General features: G+C 35.7%; 1 protein-coding gene across 4 annotated transcripts in view; it reads left to right on the plus strand.

The window, feature by feature from the left end:
* The window catches only part of LOC131054147 (uncharacterized), a 51,237-nt gene that overhangs the window by 2,753 nt on the left and 26,639 nt on the right, over positions 1–21,845 (plus strand). For all 4 annotated transcript variants that reach the window (XM_057988610.1, XM_057988609.2, XM_057988608.2 and 1 more), the window contains exons 2-4: positions 10,002–10,052; positions 13,828–13,879; positions 14,684–14,742. In XM_057988610.1, the coding sequence (XP_057844593.1) occupies positions 10,002–10,052; positions 13,828–13,879; positions 14,684–14,742 (162 nt within the window). The remainder of the gene's footprint in view (positions 1–10,001; positions 10,053–13,827; positions 13,880–14,683; positions 14,743–21,845) is intronic.

Below are 21,845 nucleotides of genomic sequence, written 5' to 3' on the forward strand. Positions count from 1 at the left end.
AGACACCTAAAATTGTCATGTATTATTTTAGCCTAATTCTTCTATTAATTAAATAAATCTTTATTTATTTAATTAATTCATTTATCCTCTTCTAGCCTTATTTCTCATTTAAATAAATACATTTATTTATTTAAATAATTCTTTTTCCAAATTAAATAAATACTTTTATTTATTTAATTATCCCACTTCTTCTATTAATTAAATAAATCTTTATTAATTCATTAGCTTTTTCTACCCATGATACATGTCATTCATCTCTTAATTCCTACACTACCTACCCTCTCATTATTTTCTTATTTTCTCTACCTACCCTCTAATCATAGCCGACCATTTATCTTTTACACCTCTCAATTTTATCCCTCCATTTCTTATAGCGTCTTCTATATAAGGAGATGCTTCCTTCATTATCAACCCTAATCATTCTAATCAGCTAATCAAGCCTTCTAGCATTCAAACTTTCATATGCGATCAAGCTTACTTGCAACCACATTTCCGTTCTTTGTTGAGCTCTTGTGCACACATAAAATCTGAGAGCAAATATATCAAGCAAGATCAATGGAGATAGGAAGAATGGAGATTCAAACCCTATTGGACATGTGATGGTATAATCTTTGTGATTTCATTTGATTTGCATTGTTTTAGGTTATCTTCATATGTTATGGTGGATCTTTGTTGTTGTTAGGCTAGGGTTTTGTGGTTGAATTCATTTAGTCTTTCAATATTGTTATTCCTCTTTTCACCATAAACACCTTAAAATCATCAAAGAGTGCTTAAAACAATGACAAAAAAAGGATATGAATAAAGATATAGTGGAGGATCACGTGCATTACATCAATTGGTTTTGTAATACATATATAGATGGAATAATGTTCATTGCATATTTTAAGGAATGCAAATAGGAAGAATAGTATGTGTAGACAAGATGGATACAATGGACCTCACCATGGTCAAGTAGACCCAGCATCGGCTTAAACTTCATATCAGGATCAGCTCATATCACTAAAACATTACTTTCAATTGTGTGAAATTGGTGAGAAAGGATATGTTCTTGCTATGATTGTGGATTTCAAGATTTGAACTTGAAGTAGAATTCAGTAAACAAACTCTATATACCTAGTAAACATGGGTTTTTTTTTGGCATCTATGATTCATTTGATCACACTTAGTATGGACTTTGGCCTTTCTGTAGCATTGTATGATAATTCATCCCTTTTAATGTGGGGATTTGTTCTATTAAGGGTGTTAGATACCATGATCGAATGCATTTATTTCATCAAAATCATCGAGGACTTTCAGCTAGTATTCCTTGTTGTGATATTACAACGTGGGCTGTCAAGGTTACATATATGAATAGACAAGCAGTTTCAAGGCAATTCTATACAGTGGGTGTGAGTTATTACACAAAATATTTTGTCATTTGTTTCAACATAAAACTTATGTCGCATTTATTGGACACTAGTGTTATTATCACTTAAAGTGGTTACATTTATGAATCATGCTTATATTTAAGGGACTAAAATTTACCTAGAATATTATTTATATAAATACTGTAGAAGAAATCTACTTATCGTATGGAAATGAGGGTAAACTAGGAACTTGTTATACTATGGCGAACATGCTCTATATTAGATGCTTTTAGTCCTTATCATCACTGCATTTAATAAGAGGATAAAACAGGAAAAAAATGCTGAACACATTTAAAAAATATATGTATATTTTGTCTAATTTGAGAAGATTTTGATACACGATATAGGAAAATGTGAATGCATTTTCGAAGATATGCATACAGGCTTAAATATTCCAGTTTCCTTTGATTTCCTAAATCTTTTTGATTGAAGTTTATACTCATTTGGCTTTAGTGAAAAATATAGTGCAGTTGCAATCTATATAATCATGATATAATTTAATTCTTTATAAAAAATATGAATTAGATTACTTCTTAGAAGTTATAAGTGAGTTTTTACTTAAAAATCTTCTGTATTTATAATGGTATAAGGCTATGAACAGTTTAGATTGTACTGTTTGGTTGGAAAATTCTGTTCATTTGTTCCTGTGCAATGAATGTTTCAGAAATAACTGACTTGCCACTGTAGCATCCACATAATTAATTTAATGCATCATTTTATGGAAACAATAAAAGTTGTTATGATAGGAGCGTCAAGGTCCATAAGTGATCGTGCATCACCGAAAATAATAATAAGTTTTTAAATTTTTTAAATAAAATTTCAGCTTTCTTTAGTTTTGGTTGCATTTGTCCATTAGGCTTTTCATCATACATGTATATTTGGAAGGCTGCTATAGGTTGCTATAGAATGGGTACAGGCCACTACAGATTGGGTACAGGTTACCTGTAGGTGTTCTCTTAGGCCACAGATTGGATGCAGGTTACCTGTAGATTTACTCTTAGGCTACAGACCTACCTATAACTATGGTATAGGTCACTTACAAGTTGCATACAGATGAGCTACAGGTTGAAACAATTGCGAAGTCTTGCACTTGCATGATGAATTCTTTTCGTTTTCCTTCTGGTCTTTGGGTGACAATCTTTTTTTAGGATCAGTATCGGAATACTATTTCATTGCTTTCAGCAATACGAGAAACATTGGAATGAATATGCTATAGCTGCATGTGAATTGTAGGGGTGAAAATCCAGTTTCTTGATTTGCTTCTTGACGGTTTAGATGCTAACAATGTCATGTAGGTAGTATCATTTCTTTTTTGCAGTTGTTCAATTTCCCAAAAATTGCCATGCTTTGTTTTTTTCTATTTTAGTGGCACTTGGTAATAAAACTGCCATCGTTGGGAAGTTTTTATTATCTCGACTGTGGCTTTTCACTTTTTGTTTTGTTTTGGGGACTGTTCTTATTCTCTTTGGTGGACATTTTCTTGGACAATAGTTTGTTGGCAGTTGTTGGATCAAAGTATTGGGCAGTTGGATAGTATTCCCAGTTCAACTGTTGCTTGTGCTATGGTGAAGCATCTTTACTAGTGTGTTGTAGAAGTTATGGTTCAAGAAATGAGTGTAACAACTGGGCAGGGAATTGAGAGGTAGATTGTTGGAGGAAAGAAAAGAGGCCGAGCTTAGGGGGGAACTGTAGGAAAAGGCAGAATAGAGGTGGGGAAAAAGGGAGAGGGCAAGATTTGATAAAAAATCATTTATTGAAGGAAAATAATAGTTCAATTTTGGTCCATCACTAATTGAGAAAGTAGAAGGCTCATGGGAGCATGTTTGTAAGCTCGTTCAAGGTAGATTTTTTAAATTGATTCAAGTAGAATTATGTTGTTTTCATTTTGGCACATGCAGTTACTGATAAATGTTAAGTTGCTAGGTTTAGGTTGTTTTTCATTGGACCCCCTTGCCTAGATTGCATCATGTTAACACCTTGTTTGTTGGTAGCTTTTTTGTGTATAATTCAGTGATCGAATCGATAAATTTCTTAATCATCCTTGTGTATTTCTTAAGGATTGATTTCATATTTATACACATTGATGTAAAAGAATATGGTTTATGAAAACCAAATAATACTAACTCAAAACTATTTTTTCAACTGGTTTACTTGAAATGGTAAAGTGACTCACATGCTATAACAATGGCTGCAGTTATTCTGGCTCCAAAAATGCCCTGCTGTACACCAATAACTTTCGTGTTATACTATAGTGGGGGACAGCAGCCACAATGCTTCTGCTGAGCCTCGCAGCCATTCTGTGCCTATTCTACAGTTTTTGTGTGCACTTAACATGAAAGTTATCAGACATATGATAGTGCGGTTTTGGAGCCAGATTTGGCGTGCCCCTATAACAACCTACCTAAGAAATAAATTAACCTAGGAAGTAATTATTTAATTACCACTCATATTATATTGACTATGCTTGTTTTAGTTTGTTTGACTAAAATCCTGCCACAAGCACCACCCCACTGCCCTCCCCTCCTATATTATTTGTCATGCACCTACCATTCTAACAGAAGTTGCAGCCTCTTAAATTATAACTGCCTTAATAAATACAGATCGCAGTCTTTAAAACCTGAGAAATAGTTAGGAGCCAACCAAGGGTGAAATACCAATTCAAGGGTCGACCAAGGCAAGAGATTACCCTAGGAGTTCAAAATAAGGGCCGACTAGGGTAAGAAAAGATCAGCAATTTATCCAAAGGGCCAACTAAAATGTAAAGAGTTTTTTATAAGCATTTAATTTAAAAGATGGGGACGACCAGCATACAAATGAATTATTAATTAAGGACAGAGAATTTTTATTTGCTTTGAGTGGATGATATTAATTATCATCCACCTTTAGGTGATGGTTAATTATTTTTAAAGCAAGCGACTCTTGAACCGGTGTGACTGGAAGGAAAGGGCAGCAGTTGTGAATAGGTGCATCTCTTCAAGACAAAAAGGTATGACCCTTTTTCACTATGAAGGGTATAAAAGGAAGGAAGCCTCAATTGTAGAGGCATCGAATGATCAAGTGGAAATAGAGAATAAGAAATCTGAACATCAAGGAAATTAATCGAGCAGAAATAAGAATAAATATCAATAAAGGAAATTAAATATTTAAATTTGTATTAGAAAAATAATTCAGAAACAAAATAACAGCATTCTATAATACAAAGGGAAGTTATGAATTATTTATTTAATTAACTTGCCAATCCATCAAGAATTGTAAGATTAGTAATTATTTATCTGATTGCCATCAAGCGATCATATCTGGAATCAATGTGAAACGTTTGGTAGGGAGATGCAGCAGTACCAGTACCCTCATCAAGTATTCACCCCAAGTTGTTTGCTTGTGGGTGAAGGGGCTGAATGACTTGAAGGTTCATTCTGTACCCCTGGGCTTGGTTGAGGAGGACAGTCTCTTGGCGCCCTGTCATGCTTTCCCATTGTATTCCTAAAATGGTTGGCTGATTGAAATAAGCTAAGAAATTGATCCATATGAATTTAGGATACTTTGTTTTCAATAAGGATTATTTATGATCATAATGCTTTTTGTTAATTAATTACATTTCTCTCTAAGTTTAACTGCAATTATGTAATTTATTTATAGAATACTATTTGTAAATACAGTGTATTGTTGGATGCATGAAACCTTAATATTCTAATGAATACTCTTTGACCCAATAAAAGAAATGAGAGAGATATCAATCCTAGCCAATCTGAAAGTGACAATAGAACTACATTAGAATCAATCCCAAGAACAACTCGGCCTCCCTTCTTAACTAGGGAAGTGCCGTCAAGGGAAGATGAGGAGATTAACATTCCCAATCCTAACTTGATTGAACTTGCCAAAGCATATGCAAAGCTTATCCCTGAAGTCAAGAGAAGCATTCCATTCACAATATATTGTGAGGTTGGGACAAGAAGTATTCATAGAAGGGAGAGGAATCAAACTAAACAAAATCTACAACACAAAGTAGGTAAATTTAGCATTCTTAACTTTGATGGGTTAGGAAAAATCACGACCCATTCACTTAACCCATGTTAGAAGAAGACACCATTAAATTTGCCATATTGCATCTAGAAGGGGTCGCCCATGATTAGTGGCACCATGGCTTAATCATCCAAAACCATTGGAGAATAAAGACCTATGACCCCTTCACAAAAGAACTCATTGAGAGGTTTGACCAAAAACATCCAGAAAAATACTTAAAAGAATTAACAAGAATAAGGCAAGAAGGAACCCTTGAAGATTATGTGACAGAATTCCAATGACTAGCAGTCATGGTTTTTAGAATATCTGAGGAAAGGTTCACCTAGCTATTTGTAGAGGAATTATCAAATACCATCCATGGCCTAGTAAGTGCCTTTTGTTAGGATAATTGGTGAACAACTGAGAGGGGGGGGTGCGGCGGGGGTGAATCAGTTGTTAACAGATTATGTGTATTAAAGCACTTAAAACCTTATATCGGAATAACTGATTAAGCATTAAAGCATAAATGAAAACCAGAGAATCAATACCATGCAACCATAACACATAACACCATGATTTGTACGTGGAAAACCCGGTAAAGGGAAAAACCACGATGGGAATCCTACCCACAGTTAGATGATACTTCTGCAGCAAGTACATGATTACAATAGGGGCCTCCTCATGCAGGAAGGCACACTGCCTAGAGCGCACTGCTCATCACAATGGAGTCTCACTAACTACAGAGATGTCAACCACCTCAAGCTATTTTGAGTCTGGACTACAATCCAGAGAGAACCGCCGGTGATAGCATCAAATATGCCAGATTACAGTTCCGGTTAAGTTCAATACTGGAGGTCTAAATCCTCTTACATATACCCAACTCGATCACCTATGATCGACCAAATCCTCTCCACAAATGATTATTACATTATTCGCTCCTTGCCTATTCCCATATATGATCTACAATGAGATCTTACATATATTTATACCAAGCCGGGACCTAACCAATTAGGTCGGCCAAACAAATGATAATACAATAGATCCATTACATAATCCTTAAATAAAATCATAACACATGTCGGCCTAAGGCCAAACAAATATCATCCAATCAGCAAAACATCCCGGAAGCGTATTTGATGATCCACCAACACGTTTCATGCAAACACCGAACCTAAATTAGATCCACACACGCCAAAGCAATGGCACCAATTAGTCGAGGCACGAACATAATCACCATCAGCATCCTGAATCCCTTCTAGAAGCTGCACCAACACCATTTATGCATTACATCAAAGATCTTCAATAAAGCTCTGCTGGTGAAACCCTTACCGGACCAATAAAGCAAGCTTACTAGAACATAAGATAGCATCTGATCACCAAATCAATACCAACTGACTGAAACATACTTCAAAAGCATATGAACCATCCATACAAACTTATTCCATCAACTAGATCATACCGGTGACAATCAACTGATTAACTTCCCAATCCAATCCTTCTACCGGAAGCCGATAAACAACCATAACAGCAAGTGTTGACATCAATGACAAAACATCAATGCAACACATAATCAATTCCATCATATGGCCAACACCTTTGACCCTACCACACTCGAAGAAGCAATCCTAAAAGCCACACGACTTGATGCCACCAAAACAAGGGAAATAGGCTACTCCAAAAAAGTAACACCAGAAGATAAACACTTTTATGGGAAGGACAGGCATAAAACACCATTTCTTTTTTAGGGATGCTTGACTATGACTCCGAAGGAAAAACCTATGCTATGATTGCAAGGGAAGATGGGAGCCCGAACATGTATGTAAGCAAAAGGAAAACCTAGAGAAAAAAGTTGTGTGTCAAGTGCAAAGAGCCATGGACGCTTGGACATAAATGTAGCAAGAGGGACCTTAAAAGAAAAAACTTGTGTTACAAATGCAAAGAGGATTTGGAACCAGGGCATATATGTGGGAAAATAAGCCAAGCCCATAATATTGGAGCAATATCCAATGAAGGAACAAGAAAGGAAGGAGAAGAAAACCCAAGTAAAAAAGTGAGGTACGATGAAGAGGATGAGGAATGTGGAATCTTGGCCTCCATCTTAAAAGCATCCAAGCATCATCCTTTCAGAATACGAGGTGTTATTAAGGGGAAAAAAGTGACAACCCTTGTAGATAGTGGAGCATCCCACAATTTTATTGATGAAAATTTGGTTGCAAGAATAAAGTTAGAAATCGAGGACTTTAAAGGCTTTAAGGTAGCTTTAACTAATGGATCTACCACTCTGTGTACAAATAAAATTTCCCAACTAAACATTACTTTGGGTAAGCATCTAGTCAAAGACAAATTTTACATTGTAAATATGGGGGATGTCGATGTGATTTTGTGTACCCAATGGTTACACTCCTTGGGTTGCTGCATCCTAGATTTCCTAAATTTGGATATATTTTTTGAACCTAATGGTGAAAAAGTCCTTTTACGAGGACTATTTGATGGGTCCCCAAACCCTTAAGCATGGACAAGTGGAATGGGCCACCCAATGTTTCCAATAGGAGCTTCCTTAGCTGACTTAACCAAGAAAGGGGCATTTTCCAAGAACGAAGAAGCACAAGCAACCTTTGAAAGACAAAAAGAAGTAATTAGTTCTTGCCTTGTTTTGGCAATCTTCTCTTCACCTTTTGAATTATATTGTGATGCTTTGGAGGAAGGCATTGAGGCAATGTTAATGCAAAACAAACACCCCATAGCCTTCGAAAGTAGAAAATTCAAAGAAATAGAAAGAACTTATTTTGTTTACGACAAAGAAATGCTAGCAATCATGCATGCCTTAGCAAAGTTTAGACAATACCTAATTTGTGGGAGATCTGTAGTGAAAATCAATCATGATAGTTTGAGATTTTTTCTAAACCAAAAGGACTTGAATGATAGGCAACAAAAATGGGTAAGCTTGTTGCAAGGATATGATTTTGACATCGAGTACATGAAAGGAAAATCGAAAAAAAATCTTGTAGCTGATGCCCTATCACGAAGACCCCACCTTGGCTCCATGACAACAATATCCACGGAATGGAAAACATCCATAATTATAGAATATGCTAAGGATGCACTCTCAAATGACATATTAGAAGGGAAGGTACAAGATGAAAGATACCGAGTCATTGATGACCTCATCCTTTACAAAGACAAAATATACATCACTCTGCGGTAAGATAAAAAAGGAAATTCTGAAAACCTACCTTGACAACTCCTTGTTAGGGCATCAAGGATACTACAAGACTTACAAACAAAAGGGAAAGATTTTCATGGAAAGGTCTCAAAGGAGATGTACTAAAACATACTAAAGCAAATTAATTAGTTCCTCCAGGCTGGGTATGGATTATTTTAAAAAAATTGATATAATGATATCAAGCTTCCACAATCCATAATGAATTAATGCAGATGCTTCTGGATTAGATTGTGTAAAGATTTTTTTGCATCAAAAATTACACAATCTAATCCAGAAGTGTCTGCATTAAAACTGATATAGTTTGAAAAGTATATATTAAATAAAAAAATTGTATAACTTCAAAGAAAAATACTTGAACTACATTTTTAATAGAAATAACTTAAAAGAGGAGCATTATGAAAAAAACTTTTTTGTTGGCTGCTTCCATTTTATTTTCAATGGGCTAGCTAGGTCTTGAACCTTGGACCTCCCATGTGCATCCTGGGTGCTCTACTATGAGCTATATTCTGTACTTTTGTCTTATTTTATGTGCCTGACTCCATCACTCATGTTTTTATTTTGTGTGCAGCTTCTAATGTGGAAATCGCATGTGTACCTGCACCCTCTAATGTGCAAGACTATTTCTCCTCTTTCATAAAAGCTGGTTGATTTTGCCAGAATCTTTTGATTTCTCTTGAAGCATGCTATGCTTTCTCATTTTTGACCTGCTGCTGCTATTTTGTTTTTGACAGAGTGATGTGCTTGGGCACTTCAACCTCATTTTTTTTCCTTTTATCCAGAGCTGCGTTTGTGATGGAGGCCAGTTTTCCTTCTCTTCTATTATTCACTTGCCTTGCCTTGAAATTTCTCGAAGCCTTCTTGTCTGCTCTCTAGTTGCAAAGGATTTTTTCTTGAGAGTGCCATGGAGCTTCTCTCAGTTGAAGTTTAAAGATTGCTATAGAGCTTTTCCTTTTTTTCAACTACTCTAAATCAACAGATCAGATAACAAAGAGAATGCAATGGTACTCATTTTTTTTAGATAACTTGAATACCAAATGATGAAATCAGGAGATTTCAGAAATCTTCTGTGCGTATTTCCAAAGGATTTTATGTATTTATACACCTAGTGGTGCAACAGAATTTGTGTGACAAAAACCAGATATGCTTAATTGAAAATTATTTCTTCAACAACTCTTTTCTATGTGGAGTGACTACTCTAATCTACGAGGTTGTAATTTACTTACTATTCAGGCTCTGTTAACTACATGTTTTTTAAATTTATTTCTTAACAAGGTGTTTTACCTTAAGTCATTATAGTCCACCAGTTATTGTAGCCTTTTACAGTGCTTGAGATTTATTTAAAAAATAAAAATGAAAAGATGCTTATTATGCAGGATATAAGTGGCTGGACCATGGCACCTGTTGTACGAGATACATTTACAATGGTACATTATTCTCCATTTTTCATCTACTTCGTTTCATTTTCTCATCATTGTTCTCTTTTTCACTTTCCATGAGGTTCCGTTATTTTCTTTTCGTTAACACTGTATTGAATAATATGGAGGAATTGTTGGCAATTGGAACTTTAAGTAAATATAAGATTCAAAAAGTTATAAAAAGTGTTATTTTGAAATGTCAACTGTAGATATTATGTCCAGTTTCTCTCTTCTTGTTTCTCATCATAATGGCCTGGTTTTGAGTCTTTTGATTTTATTTTTTGCTCGTCTCATCGATAATTGTTTCTTTGCCTGATGCTTAATGAAGAAGGATCTAATCTTTTGGTGTCCATGCAAATCTTTCATAGCCCAGATTAAAATTTTGTATTTAATTTAGATTTAAAGTCTTCATCTTTAATGGAACATCAATCAGATTACAATTCTTTTGACTGCAAACATAACTGTACATATCAATCTTTTGGTCTCTGAAGTAATATAAGATGCATGTTTTCAAAAGAAGAGGTGTATTTCTTTCTACTTTTGTCAACTCTCTACTGTTATTTTTTTAAATTCTTAAGTTTGGTAATCTTCATTGATGTAATAGATACAATTATCATGCAACCCTCCTGACGAATCATCTTATACCCATTAGCTTTTTGCGCTCCTACATTAGTTCTTTTTTCACATTAGTTCCACTCATTGAAAGTCTTTCATTTATTTTTTCGCTTTTCACCACATCCTTGTTCTTGCCTTCCCTCCAGCGTCTCTCATCCTGTGGGAAAATTTCCTCCAATTTCTTTCCTCTGATCTGATGCATTTCTGATGGCTTATATCTTGTTAACCTCTTCATATTGAAATTTTTTCAATTATCAAGCTTCTCTTCTCCAATAACCTATATTGTTTTCAATCTCTTTAGTTGTCTGATGTGTGCCATTATGTTCACTTTCTCTCCTCCAAGGACTCATCTCTGAAACTCACTCATGAAGCTTTATATAGTCTATTTTTTTCCTCGCATTACACATGGTTCTTTGGTCCTCTCAATCCATGCATTCAGGCTTTCTTCCTGTTCAACGCATTTTTGCTTGTTTCTTTTAATTTTTTGGCTTTGCTATCTTCTTTTTCTCAGCAATGTAGTTGGTCTACTCTTGTGGCACCTACTTTATCTTATTTCTCATCTCGTTTTTCTGTTTCCTCACCGGCATTGCATATGAGAAACGAATTGGAATCAAGGCAATGAATCTCTTTTGCACATTAGTTTAAATTTGTTTCTCTGCTTCATTCTCTGATAACATACTTAGAAACCTGTTGAGTGTTCCTATCTGTATGGTTTCTTTGAGCCACTAGTTGTTTATCCATTATGTGAATTTGCAGGGATAACTTAGCTAAACCTGGTTTACTTGGTGCAATCACATACATATTTAATCAAATAGTTTGATATCTTTTCTGCTATTGTTTGATCTTTACCTACAATATCATTGCTTTTTTTAGAAGTGCATATTATATTACTAAAGAGAATGCAAGAGTTACATCAGTCTAACCATAGTAGCAAAAATCTTTCTCAGGAGTAAAGTAGCTAACCAAAAGATAAGATTTTTTCAGTTAATCAGGGAAAAAATTGGCAAATTAAAAAATGCAGAAAATTAAAATTATGGAGAAAAAACTGCTGTTTTTTGATTTAATGCCAAATAAAGGAAAAGACAGCTTTTCCATCTGGTTCAGCCAAAGACAATTCTGTTTTCTTTTTAAAACCAGAGCAGGGGATTGGAACCTCTTGTGGGGTCTTGGGGTAGTGTCGTTGGTGCTATACAAGGCAGGGTCAAGGGGTGGACCCCTTGTCATCAGACCAAATTAAGGACTTCATAGCCACATAGACCCTCGTAGCACACATCATTTTTCATAATTTATCACTTTTTACCAAACTCCAAAACCCTTAAAGAAATTGAATGTTGAGGCCATAAAGCATTAATTAGGTAATGTGAGAATAAGGTTCTTAATGAAAAATGGTATTTTAGAGGTAAACTGAAAAAACTGGATGAAGAAATTGCAGTTTATTTGTGATTAGCTGGAATCAGGAATCGAGCCAACAATAACAGGAAAAACTGGCAGCCTTGGGAATTATGCCACTGATCAAATGAAAAAATTTGACCCAGAACGAAAAGCAAATTATGTAGACATACTACTTGTGGAGATATATTCATGATTAACTTGTGATTTGTTGGCAGCTTTTTTGCCATAAAAAATATGCACAGAGTCTAAATTATCTGTGATTGTAGTCGACCTGGATCACCAAATTTGTTTGATTGAAGATTTATTGGCAATTTGTTGCCTCAAAAAATGTGCCCAAATATAAGAAATTGGCAGTCTGAGCTGACTTGATTGCAGACCTGTCCAATTACTCATTAGTTATATTTTTTTTGCTATATCTGCTACCACAAGTCTAACAGCAGGGTAATTATAGCTGAGCATGTGCTTTAAGAGGCAATTAAATCATATTTTAACAGAAATTGTTGAATTTAGCTTTGGAATCATTCCTAAATGTTGCATAAATATCTTAAACTGCTTTAAGCTGAGAAGTTAGGGTGCTCACCAAAGTATCCATGCACCTTAACTCTCACGATTCAGAATTTTGATGGTAGTGAATAAGATTGTGTGCCATAAAACCTAGGAGCATCACTTGTCACCAAGTAGAGCACCTCTGCAAGAAAAGGGGCACTGAATGGATTAAATTCAGTTTGAAACCATGTACAAAAGTTCTTGGCAGGACATTTTTAAAATACAATCAATAATTCCCAGTTTTCCACAATTCACCTGTAAGAAGTTTTAGCCGCAGATTGTTGAAGCACGGTCTTCAACTATAAACCATGTTGGAGCAATATCCATCCCAACACTTCGTTCTTGGAAGGAAATTGACAGATATGCATAGGGGAATCATCAATGTCTCTTGCTGCCACAATAGGATAGACCATCTTAACAACTTTGATTATTTTAGCTGATTAGCAAGACTAGAGTTATTGGAACTGTTATCCAAACATCTGCTGGTCTCAAGAACTACACATTGTTAGAACTTAGATGATGTTAGCATTATACGTGTGCTTAAACTTGATCTGCTCCTTGCCTCTCACACCTCTCCGCCCTGAATTTTTTCATCATCTTTTGCAACCATTTATTTTTGACACAGTGACTGGCTTTACTGACCCTTTGAACTCCCTATATCAAGGAGGCCATGGCACCCTCTAATAGATGATAGTTACGGATGCTATTTCAGCTGATACAATGTTGATCTGCAAGGAGACTTTTTACTATTTTCTCCAACACTATGCACAAATCCATGCTTCCCTACTACTAAAGAAAATGGCTGATCTCTCAAGCTTGAAACCTCTCCCAAAGTCTCCTCCTGTATGGAAAACAGGTTCTGATGATCAAAAGGAGAATGCCCGATCTATAGTTGCAAGGGATATTTCCCAAGACCCAGGACCATTTATGAATCATTTGTTGGTATCCTTCACTGCTGAACCAACGGGATTTTCAGTTAGATGGTATAATGTGGATTGGTGCTACCATATAGGTTATTAACTTATTTCCTTCAGCAACAGTGTTTTTCCTTTCTCTAATGTAGATGACAAATTTGAATTCCAATATCATTTATATATTGTTCTCTTTAATCACTTGGAGTTCAGCATATGTTTTCTTTTGTGCAATTTTTGTTAAGAGAAAGTAAAAGCTATCAAGCATCATTTGTAGCTTTTTCTTAGTGTATTGTTTTCAATATTTATATGCTACACAGGTTGGAACAACTGCTGGAGGAACTCTGGGTGCATTTCATGGGTTTAACCGAGGTGAACACTTCTGACCTATTGCTTTGCAGAGTGAAAAATTATGCTTCATAGGTTACTACATTATGGATGATCAATAGTTTTAAATAGGTGTTCTGGTTCTCCATCATGAAAAAAAATGTCAATTTAATTTACCTCTTAAATTTTCTAGTACCATTCAAGATCCTGCTTTGACATGATCAGATTTATTTTGCCTTTGATTTTTTGATTGTCGCGTAATGTCTTAGTTCAACACACCAATTGTTTTTTCTGGATACAAATGCCATAATTTGCTAGCTATATGTCAATCAATTTGAAAGCTTAATCTTGCTTGCAAATTGTCTACCTCTGTGTGTTAGTTTTTGATTTGTAGTGCCATCAGGCACTAGTATTTTCCAAATTGCAAATTTTCTTGTTTTATGTTTGATGTTTCATTGTATTGAAGAATTTTAGAATTTTGAGAGACAATGTAGGTGGATGATAGTAAATCTGGATTAGATATAATTTTATAAATGATTTTTCTTTTTTAGTATAAATTTTAGTTACAACATGCTGTTCATAACAGATATGTTCCACATGGCTGTAGATTTTGTTTTCTCTTGCTTCATGCAGTCATTGGACAGAAATGATGAGTCAATGCTGACAAAACTTTAAATCCAAAGGTGGAATAAAGTCTGCAGAATCCAATAGATTTCTGACTGTTGTAGCATATTGATGTCAGCTCTGCTGAAGTTTCATTTCTTGCAAACTTGTGATCATATAGGAACTTATAGAACAGTATACAGTATATTTGTAAGGATTATTCTGATACACTTAACTATTTTGCAGTTATGCCTTTTGTCCAAAGCTGTGTGAGGGGTCCAATGTGGCTGCATTTCTTTATCGGAGTAAGTTCTAATCATATTGTCAATCTGAAAGGTCTGTTTCATTTTACGTTTTTACATGTAGATATGAGGTGTGTTCGTACGTATCAAGTTACTAATGAAGCATAGGGAATAAAAGGATATTTTATATATTTTGATTTATTAGAATTTGAGTCAATCTGAAAGGTCTGTTTCATTTTACGTTTTTACATGTAGATATGAGGTGTGTTCTTGCGTATCAAGTTACTAATGAAGCATAGCGAATAAAAGGATATTTTATATATTTTGATTTATTAGCATTTTTCATTTTCTCCATTTTTTCATTATTTTACTTCTTGCCTGTCATAGTGTTAGCCTTTTTTGTTGCGTGTTTTCTTGTTTTTCTTTCATGGATTGCATTTGTTAGTTATCTTCTTGTTTCTTTTTATTCTCTTTTATTAATATTTTTAACTTTTGTTGACCCCTCCCCCTTTCTTTATTATTTTTTACTTCTCCTTGGTCCTTGTGCTGTTGGCTTTCTCTATACCCAATTCTTCATTTATAGCTTATGACCTTCCTAAGTCTGCAATTTTCTATCTTTCATATCTTGGCATTTCTTAACATCCTGATGATGGATCACACAGTGTGACCTGAAACGTTGATGACAAAAAAAGCAACACAATCAAATCCAGAAGTTATCATATTCATTCTTCAGAATTTGAGTTGTTTATGTTAACTAGTTCATGATATTTTCTTATTGTATACTGGTACAACATTCTGATTCCTTTATTGTAACAAGTAATATTAGGAAACTTAACTAGTTCATGAATATTTTCTAATTGTATACTGATACAACATTCTGATTCCCTTATTAATAACAAGTATTATTAGAAAACTAACTGTCTAGTACATTTTATTTGTGTGTATAATTGAGCCATGGGTCTTGTTATCTCTCAATTTTTTCTGGTGGACAAATTTGTCAGGGACAGCATTTAGGAGTCTATAGTCCGTCTTCTATTTGCAGGAGATGCTTCTCTCTTCCACTTATGTTTGGAAGTATACATTGATACAACTTACAAGTTTATGTACATATTCATGAAGAGAGTAAATGGGTTTATGTGAAAGAATTTTATAAGAAAGGATACGAATATGTCAAATGTAAAAATTAAAAGAAATATAGGTAGAGTTCCTTTTAGAATGCCAGACAATGTGATTTATAATAGTAGGCTTCATTCAAAATAATAAAGAGAACTGCAATGAATTTGATCTCTGAAATCTATCAACACAATAGGCACACAAAGTCATCTACGAAGATAAGGCAAAGAATTTGAAAGATGGAATCACAAAGTATGGATGGTGTGGGGCATATAAGCTACCATAGTGTATGCCTTCTTCTTTATTGATGTGCTGTGTTATTCCTTCCGTAAAATACGAGTCTTTGGCACAAATTCTCTAACACTGTCACTTCAAAAGTCATTATGTCTGTCCTTCGAGTACAACTTATGCCCTCATATTACTATTTGGATCTTCCAACAAAATTTTCACTAACAAATCCTTACTGTATAGCTTAGACTAACTGTAAGTAATTTGAAACTCCTTAAATTTATGAACTTGGTATGAGGTAAGTGTTGATGTGAGTTTCATGCATGATCGAACACAGAATAAAGTATCGAATACTCTATCCTCTCTTGAACAAAGACTTCTCAAATGCTGAACTATGTGATCACTTCAGACAACTCCAAGGTTTACAATGTAAGGTCTTGATGTGTTGGATGGCTTCAATGGTTTGATGTGTTTTGCTCCTCCTCCAAGGGGACTTAACGTAATTGTTCTAGGAGATGAAACTTCTCAATCACAAGGAATGCTGTTTACAAATGATGTTGCAATGTAGCTCTTTCCTACTACTACCAATGATTTTTGATAAAAAAGTGAAAAAGAGGTAAGGTTTAGGATGCTAAACTAACACTAAGAATGCAAGAGTAATGGACAACTTCAAGTGAGCTCAACCAAGCTTTGCTTTGACATGCAATTGACATCTTCACAAGGCTAGTGTGATCTTCTAGGGAGAGTTAATGATTTTCAAATCACCACTACAAATTTAGATACCATCAAGATGAAGCATATCAATGAAGGAGTAACAATTGAAGTTAAGGTTGGCTGAAATAAGTTTAGTGGACTACACAAGATACTTCACCATCAATGAGTATTAGTAGTATGAAGTTATGAACAATGAGAGCTTCACTATCAATCATACACACGAGTCTTTCATTCATCTAAATACTTAAGCAAATTCTATTCTCTTTTTTTTTTGTCTTTTTAAATTTTAAGTTCTCTCATAAAAGGATGAAGAAACAAGCAAATGCTCTAAAATACAATAAGTCACCAACACTTCAATGATTTTATTATTTCTGGCAGCATCAAACCAATGATTCTTCAAAACTCTTTTAATTGAACCTTTACAAATGAAAGGAGTGGGGCTTATATAGCACTCCCAAATACGATGAATGGCCAAGATTAAATCAGAATCAAGGGCCAAGATCTTGCCACCTAAAATGTAGTAAGGGTTTGTTACATCAAAATCTAATCTTATTGCAAATTATTAAATATCAGCCAATGCGAATGTGACATCCATTTGGCACAAGCATCGAGGAAAAATCCTCCAATGAGAAAAAAACACCACATGGGATCATAACAAACTATCTTCTAGAAGTTTGTTTCCCTTATCCTTTTCTTTTGTTGCAAATTCAACGAATTTGGACACCATGAATTCAAGTTCAGTTATTGGAGCAGCAGACACGTTCTTCAACTGATCTTCCGTGAAGCTCACCTCGTCTATGGCAGAGGCAAAGGTTTTCTCCCATCGTGGTCCGAAGTCTTTAGTCTTGTTGGCAAGTACCATGAATGAGTGTATGTCTTCTAGCTGCTTGTCTGAAGGTGATTTGGCTGTTTTGAAGAATATAACTTTCACTCTCTCAATCAGCTGATTGACATCTATGTGAATTCCTTCATTCATCTCCTTTTCAAGCATGATTTTGGCTACTTCCACAATTTTATCATGTATCACATTTATTGCATCGTCTACTTGAGTGCATCCACTGCTGATATCGTCGAAGATGACCTTCCTCATTCGGAGCAAGTTATACCACTGCTGAAAATTAGGTGACTGTCCATCTTTCAACACTCGTCCATTCATCGAAGTCTACTTAGGTAAGTTCTTCATTGCTTGCAGTCTAGGCAAGGTGTGATCTCTGGTGAAAGTGAAAACATCATAGGCTGCCATGAGGATTTGAGTTCTTTCAAGAACACTTTGAGACTTTATCAAATATCCTTACTATTTCCTTTACAAATGCATTTGCCTTCTTGAAAGACTTATTTATCCAACTCTCCATCAAATGAGTTGAAGTTCTCATTTTCTCTAAATTATCAATTGAGTCTGGAGGAAGCAGAGGTGGTGGTGTGCTTGAAGGATCATGTTCCTTAGCGGTTCCTTGAACTGCTGCAGGTAGCTTCTCAACGCACTCACTTCTTTCTCTAGTTTCTTGTTCTTTTCTACTTCTAGCTTCAACATATCATGGACCGTCTTCATTGTATCGTTCAAGTCTTTCATCGCTTGTTTAGTGGTGGGAGGACCTAAGTCAATAGTCTCCAAATCATAGTCTTCCGTTGTAATCTCATTTTTCAGGCTTGTCTACTCTTGGAGTGGCAATTTGTATCACTCGAGATCCCGTACTATCTTTTGTTATTTTTGACATCTTAGTGGCCTTCTTTTCAGCTGTATCTTGAGCTTTGTTTAGGAAACTAAGTCATCCAAAGGCTCTTCCTCTACCACTATGACTTCCTTTGCTAATCTCTCCTTAAGCCATGTTGGGATAGCAGATTTTTCTTCTCCTACTTGCACCTCCTTGAGCTGTTGATCTTCTCTAGGTGGAGAGGTTACTTCATCTTCATTCCCGATGTCCACATATTCATCTTCACCTGCTTTACTATCAGCTTGCTCATGTGGCACTGAATTGTCATATACTTGTGGTTTCTTCCCTTTGTTTGTCTTCTCACTTCTACTATTCTGGATTGTAGACTCCATGGATTCATTCATTTCGTGACCTATGCTTACACTAGGTGGTTGACTCTCCTTATCAGTTGCCTGATTCATCTCTACATCATGTATGGAAGTACGAGTAGAAGGGCGGCCTGAAATTCATTAATGCTTTTTGTGTGATGATCCTTCTTTATGACTTTCTTTTCTCTTTGGGCCTCTGGAGTGAGCTGACTGGGTGGCACTTCTACTCACGCTCGTGCTTTCTATATCTTCATCGGATGATTCTATCTCTCCCATTAATTTAAAAGTCAGTTGTGCATTTTGGTTCTTCAATTTCTGAATTTGGATGTCTACCCATCATCATGTGTATGCTAAGACTGGCTTCATCAAGTCTTTCAAATCAGTGATCTCCACATCAATCCAATTGACCTCTACCTTTTTATCTTTCTCTTGCTCGTATACTAGCTAAAGGCGTTTTCCACTATCTTGTGCTTGATCTGGAATGTCAAAAACTTTGCACATCCTGACAATGTCAATTGGTAGCTTTGAGCACATCTTTCTTCTTATGTCTAAATCATCTTGGGCATTCATCCAATAGTCTTCCATTTGTAGCTTGTGCTTGTGTCTTCTTCTGTTAGCTTTTCTCATGTTGCCGTAAGGATCAAATCTTTCTCTAGAGAAGTATGGGATAAGGAAGTGGGATCTCAACTCTTCCTCCGATTTCTCCGCTACCTGTAAGGATGGACACACTTCTAATGATTGCCCAATTGGGATGGGAAAAGCAATCCCTATCTTATGTCTATTTTTTTGCACTTTATCATGTGGTCAACTATCTCACCAACTCAAGCAATATTATCTTGTTAGTAGGATAGCGTGGTAGCATGTAGGGCGGACAAGAGCATCCTTGGATATACCACGCACTAAATTTCTTTACTAATTCTTTTGCTTGTGGGGATAGTCTTTGATGTATGCCACCTTGCAACGTTCTTGTCAAGTGCATGGTGATTGCGTCATTCACCCTTCTGTAATGTGCTTTGCCAGGGTAGTGTAGCTGGGTGTATGATTCGCATGCTCTCATCTCTCCAGCTCCCATTCAAACTGGACCTCCATACATTAATCTTGCATATTCATGAGCTTTGGCTAGTGAATATATGAGATATGAACTCATATAGAATGTCTTTGTGCATTGAAGCCTCTTCAACTGTATGTCAAGGTTGTTGCTTATGATTCTTGTCCAATTGATCTTTTCTTTTCCTGTTGACACTATTTCCATGAAGTAGACCATCCAGTTCTCAAATTGATATACTTGAGGACTTCCTGTAACTCGGTTGAGTAGAGTGATCATATCACCAAACTCTTCCTTGAAATCAATTCTGTGCAACTTGCTAGGTACCTTTGATAAGTTGGGTTTGGTCTTCAATACCCAATACTTGTTTATTATGCCCAGGGATTTGTCGAGATCATCATCATAGATTGCTTGCGCTCCTCCTTTGCCCTTGTAGATCATCCCTTTGTGATCTTGGATTGTGGAAGGCTTCGCCAATAGCCGTCTCGGATAAGTAAGCAAGTACTCTACCATCAGGTGCCACTATTGTTCTGGTGTTGGCATCCTAATATTTGGCACATTCGACTATCAATTCAGTGCATTGGATGGTTGGGAGGAAACTTGTTGCATTTACTATCCCGCTCTTGATCATCTTTGAGAATCCGAATGGTTTGCTTGTGTACAAGGGACCTTGAAACTTCATGATGTCAATTTTTTCGAGATTGGTGTCTCCTACGGTACTCCAAAACGATGTGATCTTGGTTTCGGGCATTACTCCTTGAGTCCTCCTTGATGAGAGTTTGCCTTGAGAACATTCCTGCCTTTGGGGCTGCCATGTTCTACCTAAAAGAGGCGTCTAAGTTAGGGTTTTGATATAACTCTATTTTCTACAATATTTAAAATGCATCTAGGTTAGTAATTCCTCCTTAAAAGCTTGTAAGATCATTGAAATCTTGTTGAATTACTAAAACCCTAGGCATGAATACAAACCCTAGACCTATCTAAATCTGAAAATAGTCATCTAATTTAAATGAATTGTGCATTTAAAGCATGCTAGATATAAAAAATGTGATAAAAGAGCATCTTATGACTGAAACCTCTTAAAAATAATGAACCTGAAGCTGCACCAGCATTATATTAAGGTCTGATTTTAAATAAAATGATTCAATTGACCTGATTCAGATGTGCAAACAAGTTCTAAATAGTTTGGTGGCTTCAAATTGATCTTTAATTTGGCAAAATTGCCCTTGTGTCAATGCGCTTTCACTGTGATAATGATGTCAAATGCTGATGTTTGTCTTTGAATTTGTTGATCTTGGGTATTGATCGCTGTGCTTGAAGATGTAGGATTGCTGCTCTTATATGAATTCACTGCTTGGTAATGATGAATTCGCCTTGCTTAATCAAAATTGCTGCTACGGATAATGTAATATTGCCTGGCTTGGATAGGATTGCTTCTTATGAAGCATGAAATCATGGATTGATCAAATGGGATGATCAATTCTACCTTTATAGAGATGTAAGAAGGCATCTTTGATTGCACTAGGCCAACTTGATCTTTTATTTAATGTTTTGCAATTGAGAATTTCAAGACAAAGCCGACTTATATTACCTTTTCAAATTTGAATTAAAACATCTATTTCCTTCCTAGGTGGGGCCCTTCTTGATTACAAGCGCTTTAACTTACCTCATCGCTGACTTTGGATAAGCATAAAAAGTTTGGACTTTAACTTGAGCATTGATTGGGATGGATCAGACTTTTGCTAGGGCATTGATTGAGACATAAGAAAGATCGGACTTTTCCTACCCCACTGACTGGGAAAGTTCGAACTTCCTGGAGGTCATCAACTGAGAAAGTTCGGACTTCCTAGGAGGCATTGATTGTGCCTTCAAACTTGTTGATGATCTTTCTTGATCTTCCTTTCATACTTAACGCTTTGAATTGATCCTCCCTTCATCATTAGCTTGATTATTAACTTAAACATCTTCCATCCTCGGGCGAAGATCTTACCTAGCATTGACAGTCACCTTGTGCGGTTGTAGGCTTGATAGAGCACTAACTGAGAA

Source organism: Cryptomeria japonica, chromosome 9, assembly GCF_030272615.1.
Source record: "Cryptomeria japonica chromosome 9, Sugi_1.0, whole genome shotgun sequence".
NCBI lineage: Eukaryota > Viridiplantae > Streptophyta > Pinopsida > Cupressales > Cupressaceae > Cryptomeria > Cryptomeria japonica.